Source organism: Vicugna pacos, chromosome 35, assembly GCF_048564905.1.
Source record: "Vicugna pacos chromosome 35, VicPac4, whole genome shotgun sequence".
In the NCBI taxonomy this organism is placed as follows: Eukaryota; Metazoa; Chordata; class Mammalia; order Artiodactyla; family Camelidae; genus Vicugna; species Vicugna pacos.
Window position 1 is genome coordinate 22381371 of NC_133021.1, and position 21909 is coordinate 22403279.

Sequence of the window (21909 nt, forward strand, 5' to 3'; positions counted from 1 at the left end):
GAATTCCTAAGCAAAAATGAAATGTGGTCAAACATCGTTAATTTTTCCATCGGGAAGATTGCCTTCTAAATCCTAACACTGAGTGTTTCTTAGCACATGTAGCTACTTTATGGCAGTAATCCTCAGCAAAGAGCAGGGGGTATGCCTTCCACAGAAAATAAGGCATGGTGATTCCACTATTTGAGGAATTTCTGTTTTTTCAGGCAACCCTCCATGACTGATTTCTCAGGTCAGATGAGTGTGTCTCTGACACTTTGGTACTTGGACCTGTTGTTTTAAACACATCAGATGATGAACATACAACAGAAACAACTGTCCAACTAAAGGTTTTGGTGCTACAGATTTTCAAGGGGAAAAAAAAAATGTGTTCTTCAGACAAGCCTGGAATAAAGGTCTAACTTGAATGGTCCCAGGAGGAGGAAATGCACTTCTGTTGCCCTGGTGCCTGCATCTGCCTCTCAGGCATGCATGTGTGGGAAGGGAAGGCACTAGGAGTGCTTCGATGCATGTAGCCCTTGCCTGCACCTCACCCAGATTCTTATCACCACCCACACCATTGGTTGCTGTTGGTAACTCTGCACAGCAATCCACAGGAACTGCCGTCTTCACTGGTAACCACACAATGTTTTTAAGATCCAATTGGGTGGAAGTGGGACCGGAGGGGTAATTTCCCTGCTGCTCAGAATCTAACCCAAACTTTGGAGGAGAAAGAAATGTTACCAATTTTATGGCCTCTCTCTCCGTTCCAACTAAAGACTTTTTTAATAATGGTAAGTCTCTTTGTACAGCCACAATGGAGAACAGCATGAAGTTTCCTTAAAAAACTAAAACTAGAGTTGCTGTATGATCCAGCAATCCCATTCCTGGGCATATATCCAAAATAGATGAAAACTTTAATTCAAATAGATACATGCACCCCAATGTTCATAGCAGCACTGTATACAATAGCCAAGAAGACATGGAAGCAACCTAAATGTCCATCGACAGATAACGATAAAGACATTGTGGTATATAAATATACAATGGAATACTACTCAGCCATAAAGAAGAATGAAATAATGCCATTTGCAGCAACATAGATGGACTTGGAGATTATCATACTAAGCAAAGTCAGACAGAGAAAGACAAATATCATATGACATTGCTTATATGTGGAATCAAATAAATGATACAAGTGAACCTACTTACAAAACAGAAACAGACATAGAAAATGACACAGACATAGAAAACAAACTTATAATTATCAAAGGGGAAAGGGTAGGGAGGGATAAATTAGGAGTTTAGGATTAACATTTACACACCACTATATAAAAAACAGATCAACAACAGGAGCTTACTAGCACAGGGAATTATATTCAATAATTTGTAATAACCTATAATGGAAAAGAATCTGAAAAAGAATATATATATATATATATAACTGAATCACTATGCTGTACACCAGAAACTTAACGCAACATTGTAAATCAATTATACGTCAATTAAAAAAGTAAAATTAAAAGAAATGGTAAGTCTCGTTTGTGAATAACCAGAACTGACCTTAGACCAACAGAACAGGCACATCTTGTTTCTGACTATGTCTTTCAAGTTAGAATAGAAATTTAAGCAAGCATATTAGGTGGTTCTGGTTTCCAGGAATTCTCCACTGGCTGTGTGTGGAGTGGCTGCAGGCACCGCAGAGGTTGGGCAGGGATTGTCTGGAAAGGAAAAGACAGCACCTCCTTCCTGGGAGGCACTCAAAGATAGACTCTAAGCAGAGCCGACTCCCGCTTAATTAGGTAGGATCTGTGGTCTTGGCCAAGAATAAAATAAGAATGTAGATCTTCCCAGAAGGAGTCATGGGAAATCGTCCCTTACACGGAAGTGTCTAATAAATTTGAGCTTAGTGGGCACATTTTCACTCTTCCTTTTGAAGACTGGATATATAGCACTGTTACTACCTGTAGCACATATAAACAGCAACTGTCATTAAAAATGTTACAAATACACAGGTGAAAAAGAAAATCCAAACCCTAGCTACTTCCTTCTTGAATTGTTATATTGCATCATGGCCTCTCTTCGGGATCACAAGTTTTAATAACCTTGGCAAATTGTCAGTGAAATTCTGTGTCCTTACTGAAGATGAGTACATTGTGCTCCTACCAGATCCTCCAGATTTAGAATGAGATAGCTACCAATTTGACTATGAACCCAAAGCAGCAGAATTTTTTTTAACGAATGAAAGGTAAACTAGATCACTAATGTGCCTGCATGCCTCTATAGTAGCTTTTTCTTAGTCTATATTGATTGGCTTAATCCCCTTCTGATCTCCAGTGTGTTCTGCTGTGACACCACCTGCCTCTTAGCAAGACCCCTTGGTGGTGCTGTCACTGTGTAACTCCCGGCCTCCAGAGAACTGTAGATTAGCCAAGTTGGTCTTAACCTGTGTCCCAGAACTCTTGGGTTGCATGAAATGGGACCCAACTCCAGCTCAGCAAGAGAGAAGAATTTATTATAAAGATACTGGAGGGGCTTTCAATTAAGAAACACTTCTGGGCTCTGTGATGCTCCTGAACAAGTAACAGAAGGATGTCGGGAAGGCAGGCACTCAGCACTTCTTTGGTTCTCTTGGTTTTCTGTCTCCCTCCCCCGAATGCAGCCCCTGGAGGCCGGACAAGCGCTTTGCATATTGTGTGCTTATTTCTGTTTTTGTGAATTGGTTTCTCCATGTCTGTATTGCTAGCCCCTTAAACAAGTGCTTGGCATAGGAGTGAATTCATATTGAGTGAGTTTGCAGGACACCTTCTGACTTAAATTCACAGAAGCAGTAACGACCTTGAAACCTTAACCTCTGTGGTTAAATTGCCAGAACTGACTGGTTGCTCGGGTGGCTTTATCTTCAGCTCGTTGTCAAGGTGCACATGGATGATAACAGCACGAAGTCACTGATGGTGGACGAGCGGCAGTTGGCCCGAGATGTTCTAGACAACCTTTTTGAGAAAACCCACTGTGACTGCAACGTGGACTGGTGTCTTTATGAAATATATCCAGAACTGCAGATTGGTAAGTCTCATTCCCAGCAGTAGGCTGTGCTCCAAAAACTTGTGAGTTTGCTTTATCATGGGTTTTGATCTATTATTAAGAAGAGTTTGGGTCAAGGCTGTCAAGACTCCCGAGACATCACTTCCCTTGCCTCAGCTTCAGTGCTCGCATCTTCATTTATTTATGGTGAAGGGACTGGGATTGGAACAGGTGGCCAGACTTTGGGGAAAGTTAGCGTGATTACTGCTGCTTCTCTAGGGGACCCAAAAGGGAGAGCAAGTGACAGGACGATACTTCTTACTGCGAACTGAGCAGTTGCAGGAGGGCCGGGGTATCTGTCACCCGATGTCTCCTTAGAGTTTGCTTCCTTAAACTATAGGGTAACTATGCCACAGGCCTCACATCACTGTCCGTTTCTCCTCTGTTCCTCCCCTCTCACTCAACACCTGACACTTTGTCTAGTGGAAGAGGCTCAGCCCCAAAGAGCAAAGGAGAGTTGATTGAAATTGATGGAGTTTTTTGTTTTTGTTTTTGTTTTTGTTTTTGTTTTTTTAGTTAATAAGCAATTAAAGAAATACTCTGTTACTTCTCATTCTTAATACCACTCACAGAACAGTCATATCCCAGGAGGGCCTGCTGGAATCCAGAATTGCCTGTGTTAGAAGCTTTGGGTTCACCTCTTTCTGGAGGAAATGGTCTACACTGAAATAACCTCTTGAAGTTTTCTTCCACTCTCTGGGCCAAACAGAGAAATGAAAGTCTCCAAAGGCAGGCTTAGGGTTGATTCTGACGTCCATTCGTTGTTTTTAGAGTTTGAGGGAGCGATGTTTTCCAGTACTCATCACTTTCCTCACAATTGCATTCAGGGTTGTTTAACCAATTACGGCCTAATCGTCCTCCTTCCAAATAGGATGTTACCTCCACCTGGGACTATTTAAAGTCAAAAATTCAAATATGAAAAAGAGCAGTGGAGGACCACTGTCTCTATAGTGTTCATTAGCCATGCTTTTTATGGAAAATAAGTTGAAGACCCAAGACTGAAGAATAGCCATGACAGGTGTTACAATGTGACATCATGTAATTAGGAATTTCTAAAAACTGATGAGAAGCATGAAGCATTGTTAACTCAACACCAGCTCATTTCTCTGCTGGAAACCCGGATGTCTTGGGTCTGAAAGAATGCTTTTTCTTCTTTCATCAGAAAGGTTTTTTGAAGATCATGAAAATGTCATCGAAGTCTTATCGGACTGGACAAGAGACACAGAAAATAAAGTGCTGTTTTTGGAGAAAGAGGAAAAGTACGCTGTATTTAAAAACCCCCAGGTGAGATGATTTGCCTATTGTTAAACCATATGAAATGTCCATTTTTTAATGTCACCTGTGTTCTCACCACGTCATTCATTAGCTCACAGAACATCACAAATTTATTCCTTTCAAAGAAACACAAACTCAACTGTTAGGCCATTCGTAAACGAAGAGCCCCTTGGAGGATTTAGAAAGTAAAGAATTCATTTTGTTTCTTTTGATTCAGCATCCAAAATATACCTACCTGCTGACTAGTCCTGTTCTGTCCTTGTGTCGGCTTGGCTACATGAATCCAATATATGCTAATGAACTCTGAGCCATCAATGCTTTGTATTTTAAAGATACTCTTTTCTTTATTGTTCATATTTGGTGCTTCTTGATGTTGAAATAAGTGAAGGGAGTGCCTGGAAAATGTACAATGTACATCCTATGAGATAAAAAGCCTTGTTCCCATATTGGAGAAAGCTTCCCCAAGTCATACATACAAGAATGTCACAGACCTGTCCCACAGTGGTCTCCAGCCAACTGTCATTGTGCGTGGCAGGGCAGGGAGGTTTACTCAGAGAAAGTTTTGCACAAGTGCTCACCTGGGAAATTGACTGGAATTAGCCAGGTGAAGGGTAAAGAGGAAGAGAACATTCTAGACAGGGTGTGTGTACTAAGTCCAAGGAGAAAGAGGGAAGGAAGTTCATTTAGGTCCTGGGAAATTGTATGGCTGGACCACGGAGAGGTAGGGGTGAGGACACGGAGCGACAGCACGTTCAGATCAATTGGTGGAAAAGAAATTGATTCAGATAGCATATGGTTAAAATAAAAAACAGGTCAGAAATGACGTTTCCGGTCATCAATTCATACAGTCATGATTGTATGGGGTTTGTTTAAAATGTATTTTCAGGCTGTTTACTCAGTTTCCAGCATTTTTTGTTTGTTTTTAAAAATCCAGTCTCAACTACCAGCCTACTTTGCCTATGTAGCCACACTCCGTGTTTGTTTTATATGAAGCTGTATTTTCTTGCCACTGTGGGACTCAGCTTTACTCTCGTGGTTGAGGTTGTTGCCTGGAGCATGCCCTACTCTTTGAGGGTGGAAAAGCTGAAGTCTAGGGTTTGTTCTATGGAAGTAGAGACAGTGAGTAGCACGCCATCAGCAGATTATGATAGGACGGAAGATGCAGAAGCTGATAGTAATCAAGGGCACTGTTCACTGGATTTGGCCCACGGTGTATTGTACTTATTCCCACCATCCCTGGGCCTGTCAAAGCTGGTCCTCACTTCAGACACACGGTTCCTGGAATCGGTCCCTGTCTTCCCAGCTGGCAGTCATGGCATGAGGCTATAGACTTATACTCACTTCACTCACTTCACTCTCCAACACTTCACCACAAGCCCCAAAACTTTAGGAATAGATGCCAAACAAGCATAATTGGGTAAGAATGCAATAGAGATAAAATGAAAAAAACTTGAAAAATCCTCACAAATGGCCTAAAAGATTAATGATGTATAAAAACTAAGCACTACTAAATACTTAGTGCATCTGAATCACTAAGATCTGAAAAATAAGTGGGAGAAGCAGGAGGGATTTTTGAACCAATTTGTTGTTTCTGCTGTGATTTTATTCTTGACCAAATTGTTTTAAAATCTTATGATCCTAGCAAGATCTCCTTTAGACTGATGGGCAGTAGGAACAAGATGATCAAGGACTTTACAGATCATGTTAAAGCCACTGGACTTTCAACAGATGACTGGATAAATAAGTTGTGGTATTTATAGACAGTGGAATATTACTCAGCCAGAAAAAAGAATGATATAATGCCATTTGCAGCAACATGAGTGGACCTAGAGATTATCATATTAACTGAAGTAAGTGAGACAGAGAAAAACAAATGTCATGATGTCAGTTATATGTGGAATCTAAAAAATGATACAAATGAATTAATTTATAAAACAAAAGTAGACTCATAGACATAGAAGATAAACTTACGGTTACCAAAGGGGAAGGGAGAGGAGGGATAAATTAGGATTTTGGAACTAGCAGATACATACTATGATATATAAAATAGATAAACAACAAGGACCTGCTGTATAGCACAGGGAACTATATTCAATATCTTATAATAACCTATAATGAAAAAGAACATTTTTATGTGTAACTGAATCACTATGCTGTACACCAGAAACACACAACATTATAAATCAACTATACTTCTATTTAAAAAAAAAGACATTGGACTTGATCCTGAGGCTTGCAGGGAGCCGCTGAAGGGTTTTGAGTTGGGGGAAGATCCCTGTGATGGCACAACAGAGAACGGGTTTGGAGAAAGTGGAAGTGACAGCTGCCATGCGCTGGAGAGGTGGTTACAGAAGCCCAGAGAGCGCAGGTGATGGTGGACTGGAGGGCGTTGGGAGACACTCAGGAGGCAGAACTGTGCAGAATATGGAGATCATTTGGATGCTGCTGTAACAGGAAGGAGACAGGGATGACACTCTGGTTCCAGGCTGGGGAATTAGATGGATCCTAATGCCCTTCTCTCTGGTAGGAAGCACAGGAAGAGATCTAGGTCGGGATATAAATGTGATGAACTAGATTTTAAACATGCTGAGTTTCTCCCTCTCCTTCAAAAAAAAAAATCTCATTTCACCCTCCATAAATTTAGCATGAAATTTACACATTTCCACTTTAGTATTTTTCCACCAGATGGGCAATATTTTATCTATAAATGTCATTAGAGACATGCTCCTAAATTTTTCCTTGGGCTGTTTTCCTTTTCTCGCAAGATTAGTAGAAATCTTTTGAGACCCCCATCTAACTTCTTCTCAGACTCCCAGGCAATTACAAGGAGAAAGAGAATTGACTGGATTTTTGTCTCTTTCCCAGTATCCCCCAGAACATTCCTTGTCTTAAGGGACTTTCCTCTGTGATTGTGAAGGGAAGCTTCTAGAGATAAAGATAGTGACAGGAACTGACTTATACTTAATAGTAATGGGTTTCAATTCTTAAGATATCAAACCTTAGAACTTGTTTTCATTGTGGTTTGTGACAAAAGCTACTTGTTGTCAAATGCTGAGGGATAAACTGATGATCCAAGGAAAGAGGACGTTGCCAGGCTAGAAGCTTTGCGTGTATTATCCTGAATCGTTACAGCTATGAGGGTTAAGAAGGCTTTATTGCTATTCCTCTTTACAGATGAGAAAACTGAGGTCAAAGATAGAAAGGAGGCCTTTGTTTGGTCTTAAGACTGTCAGTGGAAACATCGATGAACAGTTTCCATAGGCTGATTCTTCTGTTCAGAGCTCTCTAGACTATAGAAAACCTAGAATGAAACTAGGGGACTTAGTGACTGTGGATGTCCTCAGACAAGATAAATTGGATACAGCTACCAGGGCGATCCCACGGTGGAATCAGTGGACTCAGAAGTTACTACACTGGCTCAGTTTCTCACAAGGAGGAGAAACTCGTCCCAGGAGACCCAGATCCGCATAAGCCCAAATGTATTCTGCTGCTTCTCTGTAGAGAAGTGGCTGCAAAGGCCTGGCCCAGCCCCCCATTCCTGGAGAACCATGTGCTAACAGCCACAGTGTTTTACATGGTACCCTTAGGAGACAACGGTGCAGATTCCCACAGGTCTGCAGGTGTAGATCCCTGGAGTGCTTGGGAGGCCCGATTTGCTCTTTCTCCTTGGAATCTGCATTCATGACTCCAGGGTCAGTCTGCTCTTGGCCTACCCATAGCCTGTCTGCTGTGTCAAATACAGATGAGCAATTGCAGTTTGACGGAGAAAGAGCTTATGTGGCCCAGAGTATCAGTTCTGGAAAATTACTAAACTATACAAAATTGTGCAAAACTTCAGGCTTCAAATCCCAACACTGAAATCTTTACTACTTAATAGGACTCTCTTACATGTTAGCTCCTGATCTCTGGGGGTGGGTCAGGGAGGAGACGTAAAATGGATACAAAGGGAGTTTCTGAGCTCAAATATGAGAAACAACTGTCAGTAAAGATTTGGGGACGTCAGCGGTGTGCTTCTGTGGGCACAAGTCCAAGGCACTGCCTCCACTCGTGACTGGAAAAGTCATGTCTCTCACCTGTGTCTCAAGTGTCACCTGCTGACTGTGTGGCCTTGGCAGGCTTTCTGATGACACCTCAGTTCAGCATTTCCTGTGTACAATGCGATACTGCCACGCTTCCCACCTCACAAGATCAAATCCAGCAGGAAGACCGCTTGCCACGTGGGCAAGTTATGTATAAAAGTCAACTGGTTTGATCCTATCAGAAATTCAGCAGTCACCTATAAGAAAAGATGAACTAAAAAAGAATGAAATAATGCCATCTGCAGCAACATGGATGGACCTAGAGTTATATTAATTGAAGTCAGATAGAGAGAGATACCATATGGTATCATTGACATGTGGAATCTAAAAAAAAAAAAAATGATACAATTGAACTTATTTACAAAACAGAAAGAGACTCATAGACATAGAAAACAAACGATTATTACCAAAGGGGAAATAGGAGGAGAGGGATAAATTAGGTGTTTAGAATTAGCAGATACAAACTACTATATATAAAGGGGGGAGGGTATAGCTCAAATAGTAGAGCGCATGCTTAGCATGCACGAGGTCCTGGGTTCAATCCCCAGTACCTCCTCTAAAAATAAATAAACCTAATTACCTCCCCCCCAAAATAAAATAATTAAATAATACAATAATAAATAAAATATTAAGAAAGAGAAACAACTCTTTTAAAAAAAACTACTATAGATAAACAACAAGGTCCTACTATATCTTGTAATGACCTATAATGAAAAAGAATATGAAAAAGAATGTCTATATGTATAACTGAATCAGAAATTAACATGATGCAAATCAGCTATACTTCAATTTAAAAAAAAAAGATGAACTGAAACATATTAAAAATATTAAGAGTTTATCTGAACAAACATCAGTTCGAATCAGGAAGTGCCAAATCAGTAGTGAGGAGCACCCCTTGGCTAAGAACCAGGGGAAAGATTTACGGAGAGAAGGTGCAGAAACCAAGAAAGGAGATTATTTGATTGGCTCTAGCTTAAAGCCTAGTTGAACTCTTTGTAACTGGATGTCCTTAAGTTTTGATTTTGTGAACCTGAGGCTCAGATTTTGGTTTGCTTGCATAGGTTCACAGTGTTTGAAAGTGGCAGGCTGAGGGGCAGAGCAGGGACCCTCTAAAGCATGGGGTCAGGACAGGGGTCCTCCTACGTGGGGGGACGGCCTCCTTGGGGTAAAGTGAATCTTACTGTTCTAATTAGAGCAACTTTATTTACGAAGCAGCTGGGTTTCTCTTCGTTTCTCAGTCTCGTTGGCATTGGGGAAGTCCCCTCTTCCCAGATGACTTTAGTCACAGAGTGGTCTGCTCATCCTAAAAAAAGTGCCAGATGAAACTCAGTGGTAACCCAGAGAGTTTTGTTTTCCCAGCTGTGCTGACATCCAGCCCCCACCGTGCAAAGGCCAGCGACATCACCCTGCACCAGAAGAGAGGCGGGAGGGCTGAGGTCTGTGTCTGGAGGGGGACGTGCACTCTGGTGTCTTCATTAGCTGTTCCTCTTGCTGGGGGCCTGAAGAATCTTTTGCAGTGAAGGTATCGATAAAACAAAGTCCCCTGCTTGCTCTCTTGCTTTTTATTTCTTTTAGTAACATCTTTTATATTTCTGACTTCACAATTCATATCAATTTCCTGGGGAAAAAACTTGAAAAATAGAAGAAAAGAAATTTGAATCATCCCTGTTCCCACACTCCAATGGTAATCACTATTGATATTTTAGGCAATTTTCATTCCCATGTTCTGTTTCTTAACTGAAACTTGGTGGTGGAGAATTTGGAGAGAAAACCACAGTGTCCTTCTTCCCCTCAGGGGCACTGTGGGAGACAGTTACCTCACAGTGTCCCTCCTCCTTTCCTTTCCAACCTCCCTGTCCCTCCAAGATTTATCTTTGACCATTGAAGACCAGGCCCAGCTGGAAGGAAAGACGTGCAGGGATCACATTTCTGTCCTCCGGATGGGCTGCTGTTCTTAAAGAAGGTCTGCTCTTGACTTCAGTGCCCAGTCTTGTCTTTCCAGCCAGTGTGGGCGTGTGTATTAGTCAGGGTTTGAGGTGTGAATGCAACCTCAGAATCCTCGTGGCTTATCACAGCAGATAGTCCTCTCTCCTGGATCTGCAGGTCACCCGTCCGTGGCTCCAGTATGTGAGTCCCATCCAGGTAGTCCCACCTGTCTCTTACTGGACCCGCAACCACCTGTGACGCAGAACAAGTGGAAACATGCATCACCGCCCCTCATGTCCTCTCCTCACAAGGATGCACTGTCTCTTCCACCCACCTTCCATTGGCCAAAGCAAGTCACGCAGCCAAACTCAACATAAGGGGACAAGGACATGCGCTCCAGCCCTTCTAAGGACATGTCACTAGGTGGCCAGCACTGGTGTGTTCTGACTCAGGACAGAAAGAATTGGGAGTGATGGTCTGGTCTTGATCAGGGGTACCCCAGCTCTAGTCCAGGTAGTTGAGCATGGGTGGTCCAAATTCACCCAGTACTGAACCCCCTCTGACCTTTGTACATGTTTTTCCTCCTGCCCCAAATGCTCTCTGTGCTCCTTTTTCCCTGTCTCAATAGAGACATCTTCCAAGGCATAGTTCAAACTTTGACCTTCTCTGTACAGTCTTCCTTGATCATCTCGGCCCACAGTGGTTTCTTCCTCTCTGAAAACGTATAGAACGTGGCTCGTTTTTAATTTATGCAGCATCTTCTACAGCTCCCCCAGCTGTAGATACGTAGCCATCGACTTATGTATTTATGTTCTCGGTGTGATAAGATCCTTAAGAACAGGGCTATCTTACATGTAAAGGGTACTCACGAATATTTACTGATGGACTGAAAAGTATTGCTTGATTTACCCTTTATTCCCAAAAGGTGATATTAAAAATGTATTTGCTGGATTTTTTTTTCTCCTGTCCAGCTGCCCCCAAATCTTGCATGTGAGAAAAGAGGGCAGAAGCTGTAACTGAAAGTCTTATTTCCCATTTTAAAGTTCCCTATTGTTCAGCTCAGATTGTCCCCAGTCTCCACTTGCAACAGCTAATGAATTGACTTTTGAAATCAGCTGCTTGCTACAGAGCCACTCAGATTCTTACCCAAGAGCAATCAGTCCTTTCTAAAGATTGCCCCGTGTGACTTCCAGCCTGGTTTTCGTATTTCATTAAAACAAAAATGAAAACACAGTGTCGCACCATCACTTCGAAGGAGGTGGGAGGAAAGATAATAAGACACTGAAGAAAGGAGAGGGGTCTCAGAGAAGACGTGGGCTATGTCCTGACCCTTCAGAGTACACTCATAAAATGACACCCTTCGTTTATCTGTCCTTCAGAGGGTGACGCGTGCCCTCCCTTTTACAGAAGATGATGAAATGCACATGCTACAGTCTTCCGCAGTTCTCTGTCCATTCTGTCCACTCATACGTAATCAAAAATTTCCAGGACCCTAAAGCAAGGTCATCTCATTTTTTTTATTTATTGTAAAATGCACATAACATAGACTTTACCATTTTAATCATTTTTAAGTTTGTAGTTCAGTGGTGAGTCCATCCACACTATCATACTGGGCTCTCTCCTGTGGTGTTCAGAGCATCTTAATGCTGAGAAAAATTACTAAAAACTCAAAGCTCTGACACTCAATGGCCTTGGGCAAATCACTTTCTCCTTCTGTTTCCTTACCTGTGAAAGAGCAATCACACCTATGTTGTGGGATTCTTGTAAGGATGAAATGAAAAGCGGACCATTGAGGCCTTAACGTGGAGTCCTGACAGGTGGTGTATGTTATAGGTTATGGTTGGTCCTCAAGCCAAATGTGTAAAATTAGAATTGTTCCCAAGCCCTATAGAATAATCACAGTAATTCACAACACACTGTCCTTTCCCGGAAAGGATAACACGGAGAAGTTTAAGTCTTTAAAAACCTACTAAATGATAATGCAGTAAGAACTGTGGGAGGAACTGTAATTGACTTTTTTCCCCTATTTAAGTTAGCACATCACCATGTTTATGCATTCTATTTGTAGGAGAGCTCCTAATTCTGCAAACTGTATTTGCCTGCAGTTTGCTTCCTCTTTGTCCAGTACACTCTGTTCTCAAATTTCAGTGTAAGTGAAAAGCAAGTGTGTTGGAATGCAGATTTCCAGGCCCCGCCCTGAGATGCCAATTCAGTCGGTTGGGAGGCCAGGAACATGCATTTTATAGAGCACCACGGTGGTCTCGGGACCACCCTTGGAGAAACACCCCATGATATACATAGACATTAGTGTCTAGACTCAGGAGGACCCTTAATTTAGTCACTACACTCCAGAGGTAGATGTTCTAGTGTTAATGCATTTTTTCAGGCATTATTTTACAAACTGCATTCCCACGTAAAAGTCCAAATGCCTTAACTATGGTGGTGGCCACTCACAATCACTGTGTATACTGACACTTCCGCTGTGCTGGTTATGTAAGAATCAGTCCTTGGATACGCGTGATTTTCTGGCAACGTACGCACTTACATGTAGTTGTAGGCTCCTCACTGGTACTCAGTATTCACAAGGTATGAGGCGTAGGTTCATACAAACCCCTCTTGGAGGCCAGGTGCCCATTTGTGAGAGCTTTTACTTATTTTTTGAAATTGGAATGTGTCATTTTATTAAACAGCAGTTGTGTGTCATTGTTAAAATTCCTCATCGTAGCTCTACACTGGATAAGACTTTGTTCCTAGTTTTTAAAGGTAAAGTTTTTATGGTTTCAAATGGTTCAGGAAAAAAATACATCGTATTCTCTCACACATGTGTGCAGAAATGTGGCAAAAGTTAACTACTGGTGAATCTAGGTAAACAGTACAGAGGTTCATTGTACTATTCTTGTAACTTTTTCTAATTTTTATTTTTTTATTGAGGTGTACAATTATAATGTTTCAGATGTGCAGCTAAGTGATTCAGTTATACATACCTATTTGTATTCTTTTTCAGATTCTTTTTCATTTTATTATAAGATACTGAGTACAGTAGTGTGGATCTGTTAATCCCAAATTCCAAATTTATCCCTCTCCCACTTTCTTCTTTGGTAACCATAAATTTGTTTTCTGTGTCTCTATTTCTGCTTTGTAAATAAGTTCATTCCTATCATTTTTTTAGATTCCACATATAAGTGATGTAATATATTTGTCTTTCTGTCTTACTTCATTTAGTGTGATAGTCTGTAGGTTCATCCATGTTGTTGCAAATGGCATTAATTTCATTCTTTTTTATGGCTGAGTAATATTCCATCACACACACACACACACACACACACACACACACACACACACACACCCGTATCTTCTTTATCCAGTCATCTGTTAATGGACATTTAGTTAGCTTCCATGTCTTGGCTATTGTAAATAGTGCTGCTATGAACATTGGGGTGCATGTATCTTTTCAAACTAGAGTTTTCTCTGGATATATGCCCAGGAGTGGGACTGCTGGACCATATGGTAGCTCTATTTTTAGTTTTTTAAGAAACCTCCACACTGTTCTGCATAGTAGCTGCACCAATTACATCCCCACCAACAGTGTAGGAGGGTTCCCTTTTTCCCACACCCTCTCCAGCATTTGTTTGTAGACTTTTGATGATGGCTCTTGTAACTTTATAGTAAGAATTTCTTCGTATTTATTTTATTTTTCTAAATTTCTTTTGTGTATTTTAGGGGGAGGTAATTAGAGTTTTTTTTATTTATTTATTTTAATGGAGGTACTGGGGATTGAACCCAGGACCTCATGCATGCTAATAAGCACGTGCTATACCACTGAGCTATACCCTCCTCCCCTTTAGTAAGAAATTTTTTTATTAAAAAAAGAAAAAAGGATGGCAGCCTGACACAATTCAGAAACAGAGATTCCAAAGAGATAACCATGAGAAAGGGTGGGTGCCCTACCTCCCTGAGTCAGGAGCTGCCCTTTAACTGCTGATTTTTGATTTCAGAGGTAGTGTGGTATAGTGGTGAGACCCAAACATCAGACACGCTCAGCCCTGGCATTCAGTCAGGATGCAGTGCCCTAGCTATTTAACCTTGCCAAACCTCAGTTTCCTAACCTGTAAAATGGGACCACTGTAACTTACCTCACAGCCTTGCTGTTAGGATTGGAAGTGATGTTTACAAAGCACCTGGCTGAGTGTCTGGCATGTAATAAGTACTCCCTTCAAATCGTGAGTGCTTTTAAACAGTGGTCTTTGCCTTTGCTAAGCTGGTTCTTTTTCCAGAAACGTCCTTTCTGCCGCTCTCTGTCCTTAGATGTTGCCAAGTAGCAGACTCGTTGTTGTGATTGACCCATGCAGTTTTTAAAAATTAAAAGTAGTTGCCAACACTAATAAAAAAAATCCAGATTTCAAGCTTCTCCTGGTAAAGTCAGAATCTCCAGTCCTCAGGGCCTTGGGGCCCTACATAGTGATCAAACGCTGGAATGAGACACAGACTCCACCATCCTCCAGTTCCAGGCTCTTCTAAGGGCATTAGGGTCTCCCAGCTTCCAGGATTTGACAGGTGTTCTAGCCATGGAATTTAACAATTGAGTGACATTGTATCCTTCACTAGTGTTTTCTCTCTTTTGTTTGTTTCCTTGTTGATTGTGCACCATGAGGGGAAGGGGAAGTGTTACTTCTGGCCAGTGGTGCAGTGGTCAGCGCTGGGTAAGGCTCTTGGTAAGCCCCTCCAAAAGCACATGGTTGACACAGAACACAGAGCGTGGTTCCCAGTTTATTTCCCACAGGCGTGTCTCCTCTCTCACACAAGACCACGAGTTCCGTGCTGTGGCTACCATGGTGGGAACACTTAATGATCTAATCTTTTAATATTTTATTTAGAATTTTTACTTGGGTAACAAAGGAAAAAAAGAAAACAAGGAAACAAATGAGAAAATGAATGCAAAGAACAAGGAATCCTTACTTGAGGTAAGTGTAACTTTGCAGACTAAAAGAAAAGGATGTTAACTGTATCTATTTTTAAATGATTTGCTTTTCAGAACAATGGGCGATTCTGAGACACTGAAATTTTAACTTGGGGTTTTAAAATCAAATTATTGCTAAATTATAGCTATTTAGAGAACTAAACTGGTTCTTGAGTTGTTAAAAAGTATGACTTTAGACAATATATTTCACTCTTCCTTAAGTTCAGTGAGTAATCCTTGACTAAAAGACATGGATTCACATAAAACTTGCCTCTAACATTCCATATATTTCGATACTTAAGTGCTCCACAGAAGTCAGGCTCAAGGATCTCCAAATTTTGTTTGCAGTGAGTTCTAAGATGCCCTTCCAGCAGCCACATGTGGTGGAAAGCGTGAGGTTGGAGTTAGAGATCTGATCATGGTTGGCTCTGCCTGCTGAGTTCATGTGTTATTAGTCAAGTCCAGGAACCTTGGTTTCCGGTATTGTTTTGAATTATTACAAAGACTTAGGGAGTTAGGGGAAGGAGAGTGTGTAAATTACCATGCAGATGTCTGTGATTGTCCCTGCAGGGATGTGTTCCAGAAGTTCATTTGATGTGGTTTTTTGTTTTGTTTTTTTTAAGTCTAATGAGTTTTCACATAGCAGCTCTGCTGAAAGTCAAGGCTCTGTTCCCTGCACGTAATGCAGATATGTGCCAGATCATAGGTCACAGGTCGGCATGGGAGACCCAGATTTTTGTTGCCCCTGACAATATTTTCTTGAGTTAGTAGAATCAGGGCTTCTCTTGAAAATTCAGAATACCTGCTGATACCTGGACCCACATTCCCACCTGGAGCCAATTCACTGATGCTGAAGGGCACTCTTTCCATGCACCAGGTGTGTCCGGGCCCCTGCACAGGGGTCTAGCCGCTCCAGGCTCTCCCAGCCCTGTTCCCAGTGGAGCAGGTAATACAGCCTTGCTGCCACTCAGTCCCAAGGTCCTGGAAACATGCTACAAGTTCTGGTCCTGGGACCAAGAGCCCAGTGGGTGGTTCCCAGGGAGGCCCAAACGGTGGGAATGGGCACATTCTTTCTACGTTTATCAAACTGACTCCAGGTTGAGTTGAGGAAAGTAAAGCACCAGGCATCCCCAGCAGTATGGAGATTCAGTGTCCGAGCGTGCCCAGCAGCGATGGGGACTGGGACCTGGCAGGGGACATAGCCATTGGCCATCAATCAGTGCTTCTGCAGCAGCTGCCTGTAAATCAGGGCCTGGGTCTGCCTTGACCTACACAATTGCCTGAATAGTTCTCATTACAAGACTTCAGCAGTATTTTTAAGGCTGGATGTGAAAGAAAATAAAAGCATGTTATACTATGAAAAATAAGCCTTATCCTGCTTGCGAATTTGGACCCCAAATCTGCTTGAATTTAAGAGATTATTGACAAGACGACTAATACCAGCTAAGTTGAGACGAAACTAGGGAAAATGTGAGCAAAGGTGTCTCCCCGCCCCACTACATATGAATTGACTTGAAGGATGTGAAATTAAGTTATTCTGCTTCTAGGAGACTGCATGAAAAGAGGTTGAGAATTATTTTTTTTAAAGAAGGCAAAAATAAGTTCGAATATTTGAACTGAAAATTAGAACAATATGTAATTTTATTACGTTGCTTTTTAAAAGACATTTCTTAAGAATTACATAATTCTATGCAGGTTTTGACTGTTAAAAATCTGCTCTTAGGAAATGTACTTTGTTACTATCTTTTCTGGTACTAATTGGCATCAATCTGGTACTTTTCTGGTATTAATAATTGCCTTCTTCATTTTTTGGTAAGAAACTATTCCCCCAAAAGGAAATCTTACTATTGTTGACAACATGGATGGACCTTGATGGTGAAGTGAAATAAATCAAACAAAGATAAACACTGTATCATCTCATGCATCTGTGGAAGCTACAACAACAACAACAAAAAACCTGAAACATAGATGCAGAGAAGAGATTTGTGGTTGCCAGAGGCAGGGGTGGGGGGGTGAATGAAATGGTAAAGGAGATCAAAAAGTACAAACTTCCAGTTATAAAATAAGTAAGTCCTGGGGCTGTCATATACAGCATGGTGACTGTAGTTTACTGTACCATATGGTACATTTGAAAGTTGCTAAGAGAGTAGATCTTAAAAGTTCTCATCACAAGAAAAAAAAATTGTATCTGTGCGGGGTGATGGATGTTAACTAACCTTACTGTGATGATCATTTCACAACGTATACATACATCAAATCATTAGGTTGTACACCTAAACCTAATACAATATTATATATTGATTGTTATCTGGATTTAGAAAAAAAGAAAATTAGGTCAAAAATAAAATATTAATGTATCCATACTTTATGTATAGAATTAATCATATATAATTTTTCTATTTACTAGCAGTAAGGTAGTCATTTTTTTTTTCACTTACAGGTGAAGGAATAGGTTTTCTATTCACCGACTTAGAATAACAGAAACAGACTATGTAATGCTTGCTTTTGCAATATACCAAGATTATTCTCACAACCTTCCTTATGAAATTGGGGCTATCATTACTCTAATTTTGCAAGTAAATGAACTGAGGTTTAGTAACAGAGCTAATTTGTCAAGAAACTTCTAAGTCTTAACTCAGGAGCTGAACCACCTCTTTTTTGGCAAACGGTATCCTATGTCAGTGTATGCGTTCGATCAGAGCTGTAGACAAAATGATGTTTGGCTTGAAGGCAAGTTTGTCACAGTTTGTTTAAATGTGAACAAAATATGTTTTCACTTTCTTGGATTTGTTTGTCATCGGAATCTCAATTTCAGGAAAGTTTCTGTGGAACATCCATCATTGTGCCAGAACTCGAGGGAGCCCTTTATCTGAAAGAAGATGGGAAGAAATCCTGGAAGAGGCGCTATTTCCTTTTACGAGCTTCTGGAATTTATTATGTCCCCAAAGGAAAGACTAAGGTCAGAAAGGAAAAATATGCTGTAGGAAAAAAGCATTATCATGAACAGGAAACTAAAGAAATCCTTAGATGTTCATTTAAATCCACTCTCTTCTGCTGTGAGATTTATGTTACTATGATGTATATACAGACATATATCCTATTAGACAGAATTACAGAAATCCTTCTGAATCTTTCCATTGCTGTCTCTTGAAAGTGAAGAATTTAATCTATTTTAAGGTCAGGTTTCAGAAGTGATGACCGAAGCACTTTTCTTGAGATTAATTTGTTTCTTTACATACTGATTTTTTGAGGACTTTTTCCCTCCTTTTTTTACTCTATTATTGTGAAGTCATTACAGTAAAACTTCTTATATCTGGAATCATAGAGGTATTAGGTACTGATAGATTTGCAGTTAGCCCTTATAACTTGAATGTTTGAATTGTTCTCTGAAGTGTACTATACACATTTCCCTGACTAATGTAGCAAAGTTTGTTAGATATTTCACTTCTGTTTGGTAATTTAAGATTATTGCCTCAAATCTATAAAGCATATAGTAAATTTGTTTCCTTTGAAATGTAATTGTAACCCTCATTCTAAATCTTAGCTTTTTCTAAGACTTTTCTTAACAGACGGCCATTTTCACCTTTTGCTCATCTTTTAGCAGCTGTAGGCTCTCTCTCTTCCTGTATCTGGAGTAAGCCAAAGCTTTTGCCTTCACTGATGAATCCAGGGCACCACCAAATGGCATATTTTCAAATTGCAGCTTTCCTCTAATTAAGGCTTGACCCACAATCCCTTGCAGGTGAAGTCATGGTGCCCATCCAGGGCTGTTCCCACTAGTTAGAAATGGAATGCAGGAGAGCATTGTGGGAAACTCTTGGTCCAGAGCAGCTATTACTCCTGCCTGGTCTCAGCCTCAGAACGGATACTTTACCATCTGTGCTATCTTTAGTTCATTCCCAGACACTGGGGACATAACAGTTGACCCACAAATCATTGGTTTTATTTTAGAAATGTTATGTCTTTGGTATTTACATATGAATAAGGCTATCACAAATAACACACTTAGTGACAAAAATTGGAAGCATTCACATTAGAGTTGGACAGAGTCCTTTTTGTCTCTGCTCCCATTAATGCTGGCATGGAGGAACAAGCAGGAAGTCAAGAAAAAGAATAACAAGTGTAATTATTGGAAAAGAAGAGGCAAAGCTCTTTATTCACAGTTGACATGATTGCCTACCAGAAAATATAAAACACTCATTTGAGAAACTTAATAGTTTGGTCCTAATGAACCAAATAAATTTACCAAATAAGAAACTTTTCCTTTATATAAACAATATGCAAATTAAATATAATGCAAAAGATTCCATACATTACAGGAATTGAAAAATGCAAAATATCTAACAATAAACTTGACAAGAAATGTTTGAGATCTATATGGCATAAAATATAAAATGTAATAAAGGAAATGAGTTAGAACTGAATAAATAGAAATGTACCGTGCGACAGATGAAAAGATATTAATTCTCCTCCCAATTTTTCTATATATTCAATTCCAAGAAAAAATTTCAATAGGTTTCTTTCTACTTGAAGTTCAAAAACTGATTCTGAAATTCATCAGAAAGAGAGATTGTTCTGAAATAGACACACACAAAAATTATGAAGAAGACTAGGGAGAACTCGTCCCAGATGTCAAAACATTAGACAAAAACAGGGCAAGAAGAGAAAACACATCAACTGAGAGCCATCTAATATAAGAGAAATTGAAGTGAGCACTTTATAGCAGTGGGGAAAGAACTTGATACTCAACAAATAGCATTGAAATAATTGTATATCCATTGGGAAAAAAATAGTTGCCTACCTCATACCATGTTCCAAATTAAATCTTACATTGATTAAAATATATTTGGAAAAATTATAAACTATTAGAAGAAAATGTAGGTCAATATTTTCATAATTTGGCAGTGGGGAAGCCTTAGGCAAGACTAAAAACTCAAAATTCAACAGAGAAAACTGACAGATTTGACTATATGAAGTTGTGTTTAATTCCTTATGGCCAGAGATACCAAACAAGAAGTTAAAGGCTCACTCTAGAGTCAGAGACTACATTTGCAGTGTGTATAACCAAGTACGAATATCCATAAAACATAAAAACTTCAACAGCTCATTGAGAAAAAGATAAACACACATAAAAAAGGCAATGCTTATTAAGTGAGAATTCACAGAAACAAATCTCAGAAGCCATGAATAATTAAAAAGTTGCTCTATCTTACTAGTAATCAGGAAAATATAAATTAAATAGTGAAATATTCCCTCCTGTGGGACTGATAAAATTAACAATGTTGATAATATGCAAATTTCATCAAGAGTGGGAAAGAAAAAGGGGCAGTCATGCACAGAAGGTTGGACTGTAAGCTGATAACAGCCAAACGGATGGGGAGGACACAGTTTAGCAAGATTTGCATAGGCAAATATAAAAGGGAATAATCCTTCAAAGGCTGGCTCTGTGTTTGGCAATCTGTCCCGCGGAAGCATTTGCTTATATGCACAGTATTTTTTTGTAATAGCAAAATACTGAAATAACTTCTAATTACCTATAGTAGAATGGTGGAATAAATCGTTACATCTATACAGTGGAATGTTATGCAACTATACAATGAATGTGATATATCCTTTTTACGTCCTGACGTAGAAAGACCCCAAGATACAATGTTAAGAAAAAGAACAAATTCATGGAAAAGTATTTATAGTAAAGCCTCACTTATATTTTAAAAATTGTACATACATATGTATGTATGCCTGTGTTTATATTTACACATGCAAAGGTATATAAATGTTTACCCAAAAACATTTGGAAGAATGTCTTTGGAGAAAAGAATGAAATTAGAAAAAAGAGTGACAAAGGAAGATTTTCATTTCATTATGTATAAAATAAATTGTTTTTTAAATTATGATGAATATGTTTTATTTTTCTAATTAAAAAAATTACAACTTTGAAAAGCCAGAAGGAAGTATCTTACAAGAAAAAAAGTGTGCAACCATATATAAAGGAATAATTGTGCACTGAGGTGTAGCAATTCTGCCCTTTATTTTTAATTCATTGACTCTGTAAAAGAATTACAGGCTAGGAGGGGAGAAAAAAGAGGAATAGAACAGATTTGTAACTGAAGTGTAACCAAATATGTAGATTAGAGGTTGCAGTCTTCACAATGCATATTGTACATGGAGGAGAGGGTTCTGTTTCCATAGCAACACCGCCCGACTCTAAAGACAGCCTGAAAAGAATCTTTTCTCCTCGGGAGGAAGTGCATGAAGTGTGTGCTAATTTTCTGAGCATCAAATTTACCTCTCATTGTTCACCCTGAAGGGGCCTTTTTTCTAAATGCTCGATTGTGAAATCCATCACTGACTTAGAATGGTAAAGGCCAAAATGCAATTTCTGACTAGGTGCCGGGTCACCTTGTCTAGACCATGTCAATAATGATGTCTCGAGGTCAGCCAGTCGGCTCTGGGAGTCCACGTGCGGCTGCCAGAACAGCTGTGTAATCTTTTGCTCCGGTTCTGGCCTGTGGCACGCAGGTTTGCCTTGGATGTACTCTTTTACTTCTTAACATGTAGGCTTAGCTTTTAGAAAACGACACGTGGTAGAGGCTTAAATTACCTGAAATTCTG

General features: G+C 40.0%; 1 protein-coding gene and 1 non-coding gene across 2 annotated transcripts in view; one reads left to right on the top strand and one right to left on the bottom strand.

The window, feature by feature from the left end:
• The window catches only part of APBB1IP (amyloid beta precursor protein binding family B member 1 interacting protein), a 97779-nt gene that overhangs the window by 55307 nt on the left and 20563 nt on the right, over window positions 1-21909 (top strand). The window contains exons 7-10 of the mRNA XM_072955108.1: window positions 2883-3042; window positions 4223-4344; window positions 15215-15301; window positions 18113-18256. Coding sequence (XP_072811209.1) covers window positions 2883-3042; window positions 4223-4344; window positions 15215-15301; window positions 18113-18256 — 513 coding nt within the window. The remainder of the gene's footprint in view (window positions 1-2882; window positions 3043-4222; window positions 4345-15214; window positions 15302-18112; window positions 18257-21909) is intronic.
• TRNAN-AUU (transfer RNA asparagine (anticodon AUU)) lies at window positions 14100-14175 on the bottom strand. The gene is given in 2 exon segments: window positions 14100-14135; window positions 14139-14175. It is a non-coding gene; the product is annotated as a tRNA-Asn (tRNA).